Source organism: Lethenteron reissneri, chromosome 12, assembly GCF_015708825.2.
Source record: "Lethenteron reissneri isolate LAM-NWPU_2019-01 chromosome 12, ASM1570882v1, whole genome shotgun sequence".
Taxonomy (NCBI): domain Eukaryota; kingdom Metazoa; phylum Chordata; class Hyperoartia; order Petromyzontiformes; family Petromyzontidae; genus Lethenteron; species Lethenteron reissneri.
Genome location: NC_083790.1, coordinates 4,996,410 through 5,014,231, shown reverse-complemented (window position 1 = coordinate 5,014,231; position 17,822 = coordinate 4,996,410). Strand labels below are relative to the sequence as shown.

At 43.3% G+C, this 17,822-nt stretch overlaps 1 protein-coding gene across 1 annotated transcript in view; it reads right to left on the bottom strand.

The window, feature by feature from the left end:
• Positions 1 to 425: 425 nt before the first annotated feature.
• The window catches only part of TMEM268 (transmembrane protein 268), a 60,897-nt gene continuing 43,500 nt past the window's right edge, over positions 426 to 17,822 (bottom strand). The window contains exons 4-10 of the mRNA XM_061550500.1: positions 13,944 to 14,053; positions 13,053 to 13,160; positions 9,876 to 10,028; positions 8,766 to 8,876; positions 8,243 to 8,329; positions 5,749 to 5,913; positions 426 to 5,068 (exon numbers count right to left, since the gene is read on the bottom strand). Coding sequence (XP_061406484.1) covers positions 4,913 to 5,068; positions 5,749 to 5,913; positions 8,243 to 8,329; positions 8,766 to 8,876; positions 9,876 to 10,028; positions 13,053 to 13,160; positions 13,944 to 14,053 — 890 coding nt within the window. The 3' untranslated portion in view covers positions 426 to 4,912. The remainder of the gene's footprint in view (positions 5,069 to 5,748; positions 5,914 to 8,242; positions 8,330 to 8,765; positions 8,877 to 9,875; positions 10,029 to 13,052; positions 13,161 to 13,943; positions 14,054 to 17,822) is intronic.

Genomic DNA, 17,822 nt, shown 5'->3' with positions numbered 1-17,822 from the left:
CTGTTGACTATAAACATGCATTAGGGGCCGTCCATAAATGACGTCACACACCGAGGGGGGGGGGGGGGTCAGACATTTGTGACGTTGTGTGACGAGGGGAGGGGGGTCAAAAATCGTCCAAAATCGTGTGACGTCATTTATGGACGGCCCCTTATTGACTCAGTGGAAAATTGATAGGTCATCCAAGCCCTCGCGAACAGAGGCTGAAATGAGAAATATTTCGGAATCATAAAAAACATCTGCAAACGTAGAGAACATCGAGATTGCACGAGGATTGTAGTCAGACGAGGAGACACCTTTGCTTGTAGATTATAAAAGGATATGGAGCAGCATGGAGAAGGGAACCGCAAGGAAACACGTTTGGGCATTGAAGGTGCATGTTTTGAACAAAGTGTTAATTTGACATTCTTAATCAAGTCGACATGTTTAAAATTGCAATATTTCTTTAATAAACCATTTCTTTTGGCAGCAATCTATTAAAATGTACATAATTTAAAATACTTAAACAATTGTATAATATACCAAGGCGCATATTTGTAATCACAGTGCAATATTTGCATGTTGTTGAAACCACCAGTCTGAATTCATGTGAATGAAGAAAGGATATGACTACAAACAACACAACGTAATCGCAAAAACTTGCTAATGCTGAAACTCCCCTTATCCGCACTGATGTGGATGGTGCTACTGGGAGATCCCATTATCAGTGGCCCACCCACTGGACTAACGAACTCGGCGACCCAAGTTTGATTTCTGGCCACGGCTAACATCAGTGGCGAGTGATATCTGAACCATTCCTGGGCCCTCAATCACCAACCCACACTGACCAGCGTTGTGAAGTATATGAGTCCTTCACCCATCTGTTTATTAAGGCTGTAAATTATCCACAAAAATAGAGAACTCCTCTTATCCGTATGGTCACTCACAGATAAATGTGGACAATAGCATACACTTTCCATGGGTGACCCGTTTCCGGTGCTCCTCTTACCCGCAATTACACTTGCCCCACAACTCCTGTGACTCTTTAGGGGCTGTGGGTAATGTAAGTTGTGTATAATATAGTCACGGGTTACAGGCGTTTCACGAGAATTTTACATCGGCCATGGTAGCCCAGATTGCACCCTGTAGGGGATTTCTGTTTACATTTTGGAAACAACATCTGTAGACACATCACGGATAATTTATGAAAACTTTTAAGTACTTTACAAGCTCTGGAACTGTGTAATTGGCAGCCTGAAAACGATTTATATTACGTTCCTCAACACAATTATAATACAGTGGAAGTCATTTGAGGAATACAGTACAATCAAATGACAAGGGTTTTGGTGATCCTATGCACTGCATACATTGGCATATTCTCGATTTCAACATTACAGCTGGAGCAATTATGTTACCGAAGTAAATAGTAGGCTCAGGTCTATTCAGCCCATATCATGCACTGTTGATTATTGAACAATGCTATTCGAAATAGCCGACTTTGCTTCTCAGCAATAAAGCCAAAACTGTTAACTTCAGCATCATTGTATTTACTCATGATAAATCTGTGACTCGTGGTGAAAGACTAAAACCACATTTCTGTATTGGTCCATACACATTCAGCAACATGTACAGATCATGAATACCATTGACTGTGCTGACACAAAACAAGACTCATATAAAAAGAATTAAAATGTCGATACGCTATAAAAATAATAATACATCAGTAGTGCAGAATACCAACTGTGCTGGTGTCCAGGCATGCGGACACTCCAGCACCAGTAAACTGAGACACACTTACAAGGGTGCAGACCCCTCTCACTGCAACACAGCCGCGGTGCAAACAGGTGCAATTCATAATCAAGAATCTGTGTATACATGTGAATACAATCATCAATGCATCAACGTTGCCAAAGTTGGTGAAGGTCTAGAGATAACAACGGAGCATATACAGTATTTGAACCTTGGAAGGTGCCCAAAATATATTGTTTCCGCCCAGGTACTGCGGCCCCTGAATATAGAGGATACAAGTATTGACGTGAAATGTACAGCCTATAAATAACACATTTCAGCCCTTTGTCAAACCACTGCTGGATGAAGGCCTCCCAATACTGTATTGACCATAGGTTTTGATTGACAATACATCACCAAGCAGGTCAGTACGGGTTGGTTAACAGGGACCCAGGAACAGTTCAAATATCACTAATCTTACGTTGGCTGGGAATGAAACTCATGGCACTTGGTTCATAGCGCTGCGCACAAACCACCACTCCACCGCTCCACCCCATGAATATCAATGTCATTTATTTATCCAGGAAAGCTCCTCTGAGTAAAAAAAAAACCCACTTTATTAGAAGGCTCTTGCGCCTTTGGATATTTGGCCGATTCCATTATTGTTTTTCTCATGGGGGAGGAATCTAGAGTATCCAGACAAAACACATGCATAAGAGGGGATAATACACAAAGACCCACATAGATGGGTTAACAAGAGGGACATTAAATCACACAACAGCCTGTAGACTTATGGTCTGCATAATGGCACCCACACATCCCACTCTCTTTAATCTCACATCATGCACAAGTGTCTGGGTCCCCTTACATATTTTGTTTATGTCCCCTCGATTAGACAACCTTCAATAAAAGTAAACATCACTTTTTAACGTGCAAAAATCCAGCACGGTAACACTTTTTTTCCTCAAGGCATTTAAGCCACCAAGAAATGTTGAATGCAAGCGGCACGAGTGACACCTGGTTTGTAAGGTGCATTGGGGGCAATGCCCCACCTAAAAAAAATCTTTAAAAAATACATTTATTTTTCAAATTGGGTGGGGGGCTGGGGAACATTTAAAAGTCAAGTAACAACTAAAGTAAATTTCTTACATTCATTTTCATTTAGGATCGATTCAGACAGGATCAGAACCTCCTGTCAGCGAGAATTCCGCACTTAAAAAAATATCGATTTAAACGGAATAAAAATATGGGTTCTGTATTCAGTGCCACTGCCCCAAAGAGAAGCACTGAGAGTGAAGGCGTCTCAATGGCCAATGCAAACCACTCCGCGAAGAGCCAACATGTAAGTGAGATGAGCTCAAATAAACCCACCCAACAACACGTTTGGAATCTGCAGGAGTAAAGTTGGAATTACGAACAAATCGACTTACGAACACACCTCTGGATTCTAACTCATTTGTAAGTCGACGAGTCCCTGTATAGCATTTTATAGACATGCCTTATTTGGTTACATTTAAAATGTACAAATGCTGGCAAATGACAGTACTTAAAAAAGAACACACACTGGTACAATACCAATATAAATAAAACTGGCATATTTCGAAAGAAGCACAAGCTGGTATATACGCAGTGCATAGGCTACTCTTGATTATTATAAATATTGTAAAACTGTCCGAGAAACATCTTGTTAGTTAAAGTAAATTATTATTAGGTTTAATGCAACACTTGTATAAATGCGTGCACAGCAGCAATGAGAGAGCCGAGTGCTTGGGCCCCAGCAGCTCAATTCCTCACTTCCTCACTTCCTGGGTTAAATCGTTCCAACACAAAATTTTGAAATGGACTTCAAATGAAACACAACATTGCATCACAGGGTCACGTGGAATTAGTGGCGTTAAAATCTGCTCAATACAATCGTTAGTGAAACGCCAGCTCCATGCGGACGACATCCATGGAGCGATTAAATTAAACATGCGGCAACATTCTAACATAAAACTGTAGTTAAAATGCGGCCCCCACTTCATGCCCACCTACGTATGCTTCAGTCAACCAAAAGGTGTCGATTGTTTGTAAAGGGCTCTGGTGTGTGAACGTCAAGTAAGACGCTGAGTCACCTTCACACGGCTTTGAGACTCGCATCAAAACCCAATCTTTAGAAAAGCACTTTTTGGGTGATTGAGTCCTGCAAAGTGGTGCTGGAGTGATCGTTCTAGCGGTTGGGCTCCGCGTGTTGAGTGGTAGGTGTGAGGCTGTGGAAAGAAAAGGGTTGGTAAATGTACTATTAAGCGCTCTATATTTTCACTTACTGCATTTAACAATGGGGTGCGCGCCAACTGAACCGAACAAAATGCAGACGAGTAAATAAAAACTAAAACTGTGCAAATTGTGTTGTGAAAATACAACTGAAAGTAGTTCAATAAAAGCAACGAGCCAAATTACAAGTTAAATTTAGGTGAGTGCCACAAAAACTACAACTTAAACAGAGGGATCAAATAAACAACCACTGCGTAGGTTTCTGCAGTTGTGCAGAGTAGTTTTCCGATGTTTTCAGCTTCTGTCATGGCTTGTTTGGCATTGTGTCCGACGTTTCGCTCCACGTGCTGGGAGATTTGAAAGTACAGTTCCTGAAGAAGCTCCCCGCACGTGGATCAAAGCGTCAGACATCGCGCTTAACAACACGCGGCACGACCCGAAAAGCACCTCGGACAGCTCAATAAAAACATTACTGCAACAAGTCACAAGTTGTAAAAAGGACCTAAATAAGTCAAAACCATCTAAACAGGAAGTGCTTCCAAACCATGAATTCAGACCTTTACCGTGATAACAGCCAGTTCATGAAACAGACACTGGAGCAGCAGCCATCTTCCATCATCATCTGGCTGTAAAGCTGCCTCCAAATTGGAGAGTGCAGACTTGCTGACATCACAATACTGCAACCATGCCACGCTTATGCAGTGCTCCGCGGCAAGCTGTGCTTGACATCTGGCCGTGCGGGTAAAGCCGTGACCCGCGCAAGCTGCCGCATGCGTGTCTGTGTATAATCGCAGTCGTCATGCAGAGCACCGTTGAGCGAAGAGCTTCACTCTTTAACCGAGCGTCGGGCCTGAGGGAGGCAGCCGGAGCAGAAGATTATAAGGCACAGCGGCCTCCTGGCTGCTTGGCTTGTTTGTGTCCGAAGCACCGTCTTTGTGGTTTAGACGCGTCGCTACGCTGGGCAGTGTAGCACCCTGTGCTGGATGTACTGGCAAAGGCAGGGCACGTCGTGCGCATGAAGGAAGAGCTGCGGCCGGTACAGAAGCCCCTTCGCCAGCAACTTCACGTAAGCAGCGCTGTACGTCACCAGGAGCTGCTCTGCCACTTGCTGGTTAAAGGGCAGAAAAAACAACACGTGCAGTGCTTTTGAAATCCACTGCTGGATGAGGGTCGTCGTGGGTGGTTGTTGAGCTGTACTTCGCCATGCTGGTTAGTGCAGGTTGGTGAAGGTGGGGAGAATAAACACTGGAGAGTCGAAGTGCAGTACAACAATGGATGTTGCTCTGCTGCCCACTATTTCATCCAATTATATTATCAACCATCAGAGTGCATTCATTATGATAATAAAGAATATATACGGTGCCTTTCATCACAAATGTCTCTCCAGTACACGCATATGTAGATTAAGCCAATAAATTGATCAGAGAGTGGCATATTTAATTGGTTAATGTGACCTCTGAATTCACTAGAAATGCTACCAATTGCCACATTGTTTAAAATAATAAAAATTTTATCCGGGGGCAGGAGGGGGGGTATATTGCTCAAAGCAGTTTTTTAGACAAATAGTACGAAAGTAACTATATCCTCATCGGTACGGTTTATCATCCCTGTTTGATGTATTCAAATAAATGCCGTTTTATAAAAAAAAAAACTTGACTGCTTCATTAAAAATTCTCCTTCGCCAATTTGAACGTCACTTGAAAAATGGGAGCCTATCCAATCACGATAGCATTACACATCAGCACAACCAGAACCTTAGGAAACTGAAGCAGGAGTATATCTCTGTACCTCGGGGCTGCCCCACGGTGTGAAGTGCCTCACAGTGGTGATGGTCTTCCCTTTCTTAGGCGCCGAGCCATCACCAGAGGGCAGCAACGGGGCCTCTTCCGAGTCACCCGCTGGCCTCCTGGGCTCCTCCTCCTCTTCTAACAGAATGCTCAGATGGTCAAGACTCTGCAATATCACACAAGTGAGCACGCACGCACACAGACACACTCATGAGGACAATGGCCAAAGCACACTGGCCAGAAATAGCTAGCTTGAGTACATTGGCCTGGAAACAAGGGCTTTAAAACCACGAGACTTTGAACACTGCCCTAGCAACATTGGATTTAAAGAAATGGCCAAAGAACACTGGCATTACAACATTTTACTGGCAGGAACCTCTGGTTACACCAGCCCACAGGGGATTATTGTGTCCGTCCATCCGTGGTGCAGGGAGGGGCTGGGTGGGGAGGGAGGGGCTGGGTGGGGAGGGTGGGGCTGGGTGGGGAGGGGAGGGTGGGGAGGGGCTGGATGGGGAGGAGCTGGGTGGGGAGGGTGGAGAGGGGCTGGGTGGAGAGGGTGGGGAGGGGCTGGGTGGGGAGGGTGGGGCTGGGTGGGGGGTGGGGTGGGGCTGGGTGGGGAGGGGCTGGTCACCCCGTGGTGCCCTTATAAAACTCAACGTCTAACCTACTCACGCCGGCTTGTGCCCGCCCTCACAGTCGGGCATATTTGCGGAATACACCACGCCGCCGTTGACCCTGGCCATTGACCGAGCAACCCAACGTTCCTACCAGCTCCCTCCGCAGGAATGTGTTACACAGAAAACTGGCCATACAACAATGTATTTTGGCCTCAGATTACTGGAATTAAAATACTGGCCCAAGAGCATTGGCCTAAAAACACTAGACCAGGGGTCGGCAACCAAATTAACAATTAAGCCTTTTTTTCGAATTCGGAAAACCCCCAACAAAATATTTCAAGAGCTGCAATGTATGTGAACGTCACGAAGCAGTTGGTTAAGAGCCGCATGCGGCTCCTGAGCCGTAGATTGCCGACTCCCTGAACTTACACCACGATGACTGGTCTCAGAACACTCAGTATTTTAGCAAAGGACAGCCAGCATAAATCCCACCAGCCAAACAGTCAAGAGTGGTAATTAAGAGAATATAAACCCAGTGACTGGCTGTTAACGATGATACGACCCGGTTTGAATTATACGTGGTTTTTATCAATGAAGCCAATTGCAAAACAATATGGTTCGTTTTTGTTTCCTCTGGAGCAGCGTGACCTTTAGCTAATGTGGAAACCGTACAGTACAATTGTTTTTCATTAACAATGGTATTTCTCCATCAGAATTGTCTTGTACAGAACTGTAGTAAATGGGGCTCTAGAGAGAGGAAGTCAAGTATAATTAGGTTATTCATGTGATATTTCACAGAGAGGAAGAGGCAGCCGAGTAAAAGAGGAATGTATTGAACCTGGATTTGAACAGGGCGGTGAGTTGATAGATTGGCTGGGCAGGAGAAGGCAGTTCCAAACTATGGAGGCAATCCCTCGACCATTTGCAGTTCCTTGTCAATACACTGCTCAATGAAGGCCTCCACATGGCACGTTAATCATGGTGATTGCTTGGCCATATTTGGCCAAGCTGGTTAGTGCGGGCTGCTGAAGAGGTGGGGTACCATGACCGGTTCAGACATCACCTGCCAATGATGTTCGCCGTGGCCAGGAATTGAACTCAGGATGGTGGGTCTGCAGCGCAATGCGCTAATCACTGCACTACTACTCCAGCTCAATGCCTCCTGAATTAGACCACTATCCTGGCCTGCTGGTGATATCAAGCCTAGTGCCCTGCATTATAATGCACAATATTATTTAGTGTAGCTGCTGACTAACAGTTGTACTGCTGGACTCATAGATCAGGGAGGAGAAAGTGGGGAATATTGGTTGTTAATTTATGGCCTGCTGAAGTACAACAATGCGTCCATTAATATCAATTGAGATAAATGATACGTGATTCAAATCGCGTGCGTGTGAATTGATGTTTCTCAATTCATATATGTTGTATGTAATAGGGTCATGTGACCCGCGCAGCCGCCAGTGGTATCTGCATTAAGTTGATAAAATAATGTAGAATTGAATTGTCACCCTGAATCGTGGATATAGGATAAATCGCCGGGGGGTTGATGAATTCTCACACTTGTAGTGTCTTATGAAATTACACAACTGAGGAATAAATACAATAACAAAAACAAGAGAAATATAATGTGAAAATAGAATAAGAATTGAGTGTAAGTCAGCCATTCTGAGCATAAATCACTCTTTTCCCATTAATCAGTATCTCTTCCCTTCCTACTACTCTGAAGGGTTATTCTTTGAAATATTACCTTTTGACAGTGTCAACGATGAATAAGGTGAGTATGCTTTTAGATCACGTTTCAATCCACTGTCTCTAAAAAGGAACATGTACAAACGACCGCCTGCTCTTGTGCTCAACACGCCTTTTCTAGTCACCCACTTCTCGCCGTTGTGCATTTCTTGTCGGCTGGAAACGTTCGGCAAGCGTTCCCAAACAGTCGGCGGTGTCAAAGTACACAAAATTGAGCTGATGGCTGAAGTCAAAGAAAAATGTGAAGACAGGACATGGTTATTTAACCGAGATGCAGCATATACAATTTGTTTAGAAATATGCATGCGTGCAACGAGTAATTTTCATTCTTCGTAAAATTAGATTTTATCATCATCATCATCATCGTTCAATATTTACACCACGCCTCCCATGCAGTACATGTTGGGATGCCAGAGCAAATTGGGCATTTGAGATAATTTCTCGGGAAGGAAGTGAACACAATGTTCAAAAACAATATAATATAGACAATACACATAACCAAAGGTGAGAACTAAACTGTGAAAACATAAAATATACTCGAGTCTCCTGGCTTTCTATCCCCCGCTTCATTTAAGTTGTCATTACGCTTTCTGAAAAATACGTCTTTAATTAATTTTGTATCCGTCTAAGCATTCATTTCCACAAAGGATACGTCAAGCTTGCTGCGGCACATGTACACGGAGTCGGTGAGGCCGACCACCAAGTTGTACTTCATGAGCCTTTCGTTGAGCGCAGCCAAACGCATGTCTGTGTTGATGTTCATCTGAAACAGCGGAGGTACGAGCATGAACGCAGTTAATTAAATAAATAGGTCGATATTTAAATGAAATCCTTCACATCCACCGCGATTCACAAGAGGCCTTGTGCCGACGCAAAATTCGCACGATTGCACGTGAGGAAAATTCTCGCGGGATTATTATGGTCACAAGGACATAACTGGATAACAACGCTCTCGGTCAAAGCTCTGTCCATTTTTTTAAGCGAGACAGAGAGCGCGATTGTTGCCCGAGCAGAATGAAAGCTGGGTGGCGATGCCGAGATGAACGTTACACAGCGTCATTAATTGTTGCTACGTCCTTGTGACAGCGTTCTCGAGACTTGATGTCGTTTTTTTCCCCCGCATCAGAATTTCCTCTTGCCGACTGTGGACATCGCGAATCCGTAATCCTTTGCTTGGATATTTACAAAATACAGTGCTGGGTCTTTAGTTAGAGCACACAACGGCTTATCTTGTACAGCGTTTGGTGCCAGATAGCCAAGCACTGAGTTTGGTAAACACAATAGCGATTAGGCAATGTATCTTCTAGTCCCTCGGCTTTTTGGGGCCGTTGGGGCACGACTGTTTCTTTCATCGATATCCTTTTGCAGTGGTAATTCCACTTTCTCCTTGTCCATCGCTGGTTCTTTTCACCGAGATAGATTCCACTCCAATGTTTTGTTGTTGTTTGTCACCACGATAAGATTATGCTCAAATACATTTGCATCACTAGTAAATGCTTCGACTGCCTCAGCAGATAAAACAAAATATTTGCAATGTAGGTGGCATATATGTAGAACAGATACATTTTGAGTATTGTTCCTGACATGTACAAGTACTTGCAACATCATGAATCTCCGGCGTTTCCTTCCATATTCGGCTCAGAATCTTCGGCACTACTTTCTTTTACTCTCATAAACGTAAAAATGAACCCGGCAAATTACAGATGATTTAGCTTCTAAACAGTTTGGTCACGTGTTGTGCAATGGGTTGCATGTTGCTTACCTCTCTGCCCCGCCTATCGAAAACCCACACGACGGCTCCGATTATAACCACCGCTATCAGGAGGCTGATGAGCAGCGCGAACACCCAGCTGAGCTGAGGCAGGAAGTGCCAGAAGGAGGAAAAGAAGTCTCCCCAGAATGCACAGAACAGCACCTGAGCCACAATGGGATCAAGATCAGTTACAACCACAAGAAACCTACGTCTAGATTTTAAAACAATGATAATAACAATAATTTACATCTTCTTGGTTCTTTCGGTAAAGTCACGTAGAAGGGAAGTAATAAAATAATAAAAATAAAACATAATAAAATAATTCTCACGACGTTTCGGCCACAACGCAAGCAGCCGTTCTCAGGTGAAGACCAGGTCTGTTGGGGAGACAGCGTCATTCAGACGCGTCATTCAGACGCTGTCTCCCCGACAGACCTGGTCTTCACCTGAGGACGGCTGCTTGCGTTGTGGCCGAAACGTCGTGAGAATGATTTTATTACGTTTTATTTTTATTATTTTATTACTTCCCTTCTACGTGACTTTACCGAAAGAACCAAGAAGATGAATCCCTGTAGTCACGAAAGCTTTAAATCGAAATAATTTACAGTTCTAGATTTGAAGCTTTCGTGACTGCAAGGATTCATACTCTTAGTTTTTTCGGTAAAGTCACAATTTACAGCCCTTTGTTAATCCACTATAGGATGAAGGCTTCTCCAGACCAGACCAATTCAGATATCGCATGCCACTTTAGCTATGGCCAGAAATCGAACTCGGGTCACTGGGTGCATAGCAGAATGCGCAAAGCACTACGCTGCTCCACCTCCATGTCCAGTTTATTCCAACACAAATTAAATGAGTTTGGTCACTTTCTAGTAGAGTTGCTGTTTTTCGATTGAAGAATCACATTTATTTCTAACACTGTAGTATGTCTTGCAGCCCTTACGAGCTACATGGCTCACATGAACCATTTACAAAATGGGGGTCGGTGACATATGTACCGTCACAGGACAGTACATATGGTACATTAAAAGAGCCTAACAGCTTATTGGACTATTCCCGCATGAAATAAATAAAATCGAATATACTATATATATCATAAATAAAATCGAACTATCCAAAAGAATCTATGCGAACGTAAAATCGTCAATTCTTACGTAAGTAATTGCAGTTAAACTTAAGAACCGATATTATTAATTGATGAATCGATGTGTCAGTTACAATCCCCAGTGGTCAACAGCATATCTGAACAAGCGTCAAAGTGTGCACTCTTATGAAGCGCGTTCCATGACCTTCGCGTTTTGAAATCGACAGAAATGGCGTGGGTGTCTGTTGCCCAACTTATTACGGATCAATTTAGAAACATATGAATTCAATATAAAAAAAATATGAATCATCTTCCACACAAGGCAGCACATTATTCCAGTATGTACTGCCATGGAATAGTATTACGATGTCTGGAAACCACTGGCAGGCTCTGAATGGGCACTGTGTTCGGTGTTTATAATTTCTGGCCTCGTTACCAACAGCTGCCGGAGACTACATTATGAGTAAAGATTTAGTTTTTTCTCCACTGAGATTTAATTATGCCACAATAATTAACGTTACACAGTGTGAAAAAATTAACCCGTAAAAACAAAGTTTTTCACTATAAATCCTTTATATGCGTGTTCAATGGGCCACAACCCAGCCCACATTGGTCTTTGAAACGGGCGGCTAAGTCCTCTCGTCCTCTGGCTTGAGATGGCTGCCACCTATGGGTCAGATGATTGCCTGCCACCATTAAGCAATTGGTAATAAATATTAAATTTTGTTTTACCTAAAAAGTGTACAATTTTGGAAAAAAAATTTCACGAAAAGAAATTGTCACGCACAACGAGTCTGTGTGCAAAATGTCAGCTCGATTGGATCACGGGAAGTGGGTTAAAAAGCGACCTGAAAGATTTGCACTGGTCGTAAGCGCGCAAGCAAGCAAGTGAACTTAATATAAAGGATTTAAAAAGGAGAAAAGCTTCTGAACCAGATGGAATAACTGTGGACATCATCAAATGAGCGAGAACAGCTGCTGGAACGAACTTACCGGAGTTCGTTAAATGTTTACACAGAAATTAAATATCGCAATCGTGGAATGATGCCTCAATCGGTCATCTATTGAAAAAGTCGGATAAAATGTATACAAGTTGTTCATAAATACCATGAGAGAAATAAAAGCATATATAGAAAACAAATATTAGCCATTTGAGAATAACATTGTAAAAAAGTGCATTCTTGGAATTACACTAAGAGACTGAAAGAGAAACACGAGGATTAGAGAATAAATTAAAATCCTAGGACCATATCTGTGGGATTACATGTTTGCTGCCTGCTGCAATTATTTAATACTATGCTTTAATTTCCTTAATTCAACAGGGAAGTTCATGGATGAAGCACTTCTATGTATGCAGAATTTTTTATTTTATTTTAGTTCATAAAGTTGCTGTAATTTTTGGATAGGTGTGGGTTTGCAGCTTTTTGTGTCATTTAATTGGAGGATTGCTTATTTGGGCTTCCTGTTTAGGCCTCTTCCTCTTCAGGCCCGACCCCTTCCTCTTCAGGCCTGACCCAACCCCTTCCTGTTTAGACCCTGCCCCCTTCCTGTTTAGAAGTGCACAGCACTTCTTAGCTCCCGCCCTCTTTCTCTTTAGACCCCGCACCTTCCTCTGGACTCAGGCTTGGGCTTGTTTTTCAAGCTGGTGCTTCTTATTTTTCCCCGTGAGATTTGCCAGCTCTGGACTAAAGCAAGCTGAGCGAGAGAGTGCGAGTGGGGAGCGGTGAGCGTTGTGGAAGATGGGGGGGGGGGGGAGACTTAGTGTGCGCACAACAGTAGGTAGTGGCCAGCGACAATAGTGAGATGGCTTCACAATGACCAATATTCCGATTAGAGCAATATAATATAGACTGACTGTGAAGAAAAATGGGCTGGGCAGGGCACATCGCTTGAAGGGATGTTAGCCGATGGCCGTGACTGACAACAGTTTAACAGCCCAAGGTAAGAAACATGCCTGAGCAGCTGACAAAAATGGAGATGGGGCGATGAGACCATGAGGGATGGCCACAACTAGGGAAGGCCTTTATCCAGCTGGGGATAGATCATGGCTAATGCCGGCAATGATCATCAATACACGATTACATCAGTTGTGTGGAACGTACCATGGCCATAGCAATTCCGAATGCCTTGGATACGAGGAAGGCATATCGTATTATCTCGGAATCTTGAAGGACACCAGACATTGCCTGGATAAACTCCTCATTTGGGACCTAAATGCAGAGGAGCAATGTACACACAAATGAAACATTTTAAACATGCTTACTGAGCAAGAGTCATTAGTCATATATAGTTCATAATGAATACCATGGACCCCTGGTTTTTTCTAGCCAAGCGAACTTTCCTTTGTATAGTGAAAATTATCCAAGAAAGTGCTATAACCGACAAGACTAATTCACAGAATGAGAAAAAAAGTTTTTTTTTTATTATAACGCAGATTGTTGGGTTGAACATATGTACATTCATGGCTATTTGTAAAATCCACTGCTGGATGAAGGCTTCCTCACAACGTGTGGGTCATGGGGGTTATTTGACCATACTTCACACTTTGCAAGTGGTGGCTGGTAAAGAAAGGGGGCACAGACGATATGGGAGCATAGAAGTACTGCACCACGACGGAATTTACTGCCACTGTCCTTTGTGACACCCACAAAACACAGCTCCACAGCCGATAACAACTGTTATACATGTAGTCAGCACATTCAAACACTATCGAGTACATGCTCAACCCGTGCTAAGATTCCGAGATCGAGTACAATCCGAGTGATTTGGTCATAGTTCTGGTTGTATGTTGAACTTCATTTCGCACCGTACGTAGCCAACCGTGCTAATCGGAGGTGTGGTTGAACGTATAGATAGCTGTATATGTACCTTAAACTGATCTCACGACACTTACACCTTTGGTAAAAAAATTTGGGCGATCTACCGGATGCACGCACAACAATACAAGCGCGTGGCGTGGTGCGTGGAAGCGACGCGTGCTGCTGAGTTCTCACCTGGACTCCGCGCGAACACAGCTCCTGCTGGCACGAGGCGAGGTCAAACTCTGCCGACCAGCACAGGAGCGCCGCGCTCGCCATCAGCACCACCTTGCCGTTGTACAAACCTGCGAGTAGGCCGCAGAGACGCAGTGGTCAAGCCCCCCTCGAGCAACCGTGAAGCCAAAGACTCATGAGTCTTAAAACTCAGTGAAATTTTCGTTGTCAAAGGATTATTACATCGGCGTTTTGAAACATTATCATGGATGGAGTATGTATGAATTTAGAACTTTTTTCGCATCTTACGTAGCCAATCACACTAACTAGAGGTGTGGGGGAAGGGCAATAAACTAAACACAAAAAGCAGTTCTAGAGAAATGAGTTTTCAATACAGCTCCAGTGGTTTCCTAATATCGGAAGGGAAGAGCGTTCCAGACGGCCGCAGAAGCGCATCTGAAAGCACGCGATGCAGTAAATATCTGAATGGTCTTTAAGGTGAGCCTATGAAGAGTTTATAACTCACAAAACCAATATATTTGAAAACTCCTTACATTATTGTACATTCATAATCAACGATTTTTGGGTTTAGATCGCGTTTATTTATAAATGTGTCGTAACCCTCCACCACCCGACACGGCCAATCAGTAAAAAATGTGTCACGTTGACAAAGACAAATAGTTCACTGCTTTAGCCCACCGGTGTGTTGAAGCAACAACATTCACAATTTGAGTACGACGTTTCGCTGGTAATTACAACCAGCATCATCGGGCAATTCGCCAGAATGGTGAGGCTCTCCTGTGTCTCCCGTTCTTATATAGAGCAGCAGCAGGATGACGTCATCATTAACTCATTAACTCATCAGGTGCAAAGATTCAAGGGGGGAGTGATTGTAATTATATACTAGATTAGTAACCAGGCTATTGTTACGATGCGAGTTGTAGATTAGTAATCATTTGGAATGTGTTTTATTGTGATTATGCTACATTAGTAATCTGTTAGTGGTTGTTTCCCTTATAAGTAATTGTAATGTATCTTATTTAATAATACGCTTCCAGGCCGCACTAAGCCTGTAGCTGTCTGAGCGATTAAAGTTATTTCTGTTTCTCTCAATTTCAATCGATTCTCTAATTAGTCTTTGCCAGTAGTAACTAGTTTTACACAACACTTCCACGTTGTCAAAATCAATTGAGTGTCCCTGTTGGCATGCATGTTCTGCTACTGCCGACAGTTGTGTTTGTGATAGTTTAATATTTCTCTGGTGTTCTTTAAGTCTTACACTAACGTTACGCCCTGTCTGTCCAATATAGCATCTGCCACATACACAATTAATCCGATATACACCTTCTGTTGATAATTTAGGTAATTCGTCTTTAGTGCACGTTACTAGTTGTTGAATTTTGTGTACTGTACCAAATCTTACTGTAATGTTTTGCTTTTGCAAAACACGGGCTAATTTATCAGTTACTCCTGAGATAAATGGTATTTTTATTGTTTTAATAATCTGATCGCTTTCAGCAGTGTTGCTTTGCGATCGTGATTTGGCTTTTAGTGCTCTGTTAATTTGAGCATTATTGTAGCCATTCTGTCTTAGTGCTTCTTTAACATGTTTAATCTCTCTCACTAGACTTTCACCATCTGACACTGTTTTAGCCCGATGTATGAGCGTCTTGATAAGAGAGGATTTCTGAGCTGGGTGATGATGCGAATCTGCATTCAGATAGGCATCAGTGTGCGTTGGCTTTCTGTAAACGCTGTGTGTTATTTTACCGTTTGGGCCATGCCCAAGTAAAATATCCAGGAACGGGAGTGTGTTATTCACCTCCATTTCCATGGTGAACTGAATGGCCGGGTTTTGTGCATTGAGATGATTTAGAAAATCGTTAAGTGTATCTTTACCATGTGGCCAGACAACCAAAGTGTCATCCACATATCTAAACCAAAAGGATGGTTATTAAATAAGATACATTACAATTACTTATAAGGGAAACAACCACTAACAGATTACTAATGTAGCATAATCACAATAAAACACATTCCAAATGATTACTAATCTACAACTCGCATCGTAACAATAGCCTGGTTACTAATCTAGTATATAATTACAATCACTCCCCCCTTGAATCTTTGCACCTGATGAGTTAATGAGTTAATGATGACGTCATCCTGCTGCTGCTCTATATAAGAACGGGAGACACAGGAGAGCCTCACCATTCTGGCGAATTGCCCGATGATGCTGGTTGTAATTACCAGCGAAACGTCGTACTCAAATTGTGAATGTTGTTGCTTCAACACACCGGTGGGCTAAAGCAGTGAACTATTTGTCTTTGTCAACGTGACACATTTTTTACTGATTGGCCGTGTCGGGTGGTGGAGGGTTACGACACATTTATAAATAAACGCGATCTAAACCCAAAAATCGTTGATTATGAATAACATTGGTCGCGAAAGCCTACGTGTTAAATTATTGTACATTGTACGGCAACACATATATCTAGAAAATAATTACACTGCATTATTATTATGATCGCAGCAGTTCGTGCACTGCGCTATGAACCAGGATCCTCGACTAAAATTCCTGGCCACGGTTAACACCAGTGGCAAGTAACATATGAACGAGTCCTAGGTGCGAACGAGTGTGGTGAACTACGGTCACACAATCTTTGGGTATGGAGGGGTGGGGCTTCATTCAAAAGCGGTTTAACAATGATTCTGTGAATATTATTTCAACAAATAATATGGATCGTCTTAGCTGCTGTTGCTGTACTAACTGTTCTTTAGTGGTGATTAACTTTTGCTACAACAATCCACAAACAGCCCCGTCCCCCCGTCCCCGCATACAATACATTGCTGCATTAAATGCCTTCCCAAGCCTCAGCATCTAATCACGATATGCATTCCTTCTGCAGCAGTGACGGTGTATCCTGACATTATGTCGTGGATGTGCAATAGCGACCTGAGCATCGCATACTGCAGGATAGGCTGGGAACATGACATGTATCCTGACATTATGTCGTGGATGTGCAATAGCGACCTGAGCATCGCATACTGCAGGATAGGCTGGGAACATGACATGTATCCTGACATTATGTCGTGGATGTGCAATAGCGACCTGAGCATCGCATACTGCAGGATAGGCTGGGAACATGACATGTATCCTGACATTATGTCGTGGATGTGCAATAGCGACCTGAGCATCGCATACTGCAGGATAGGCTGGGAACATGACGGTGTATCCTGACATTATGTCGTGGATGTGCAATAGCGACCTGAGCATCGCATACTGCAGGATAGGCTGGGAACATGACATGTATCCTGACATTATGTCGTGGATGTGCAATAGCGACCTGAGCATCGCATACTGCAGGATAGGCTGGGAACATGACATGTATCCTGACATTATGTCGTGGATGTGCAATAGCGACCTGAGCATCGCATACTGCAGGATAGGCTGGGAACATGACATGTATCCTGACATTATGTCGTGGATGTGCAATAGCGACCTGAGCATCGCATACTGCAGGATAGGCTGGGAACATGACATGTATCCTGACATTATGTCGTGGATGTGCAATAGCGACCTGAGCATCGCATACTGCAGGATAGGCTGGGAACATGACATGTATCCTGACATTATGTCGTGGATGTGCAATAGCGACCTGAGCATCGCATACTGCAGGATAGGCTGGGAACATGACATGTATCCTGACATTATGTCGTGGATGTGCAATAGCGACCTGAGCATCGCATACTGCAGGATAGGCTGGGAGCATGACATGTATCCTGACATTATGTCGTGGATGTGCAATAGCGACCTGAGCATCGCATACTGCAGGATAGGCTGGGAACATGACATGTATCCTGACATTATGTCGTGGATGTGCAATAGCGACCTGAGCA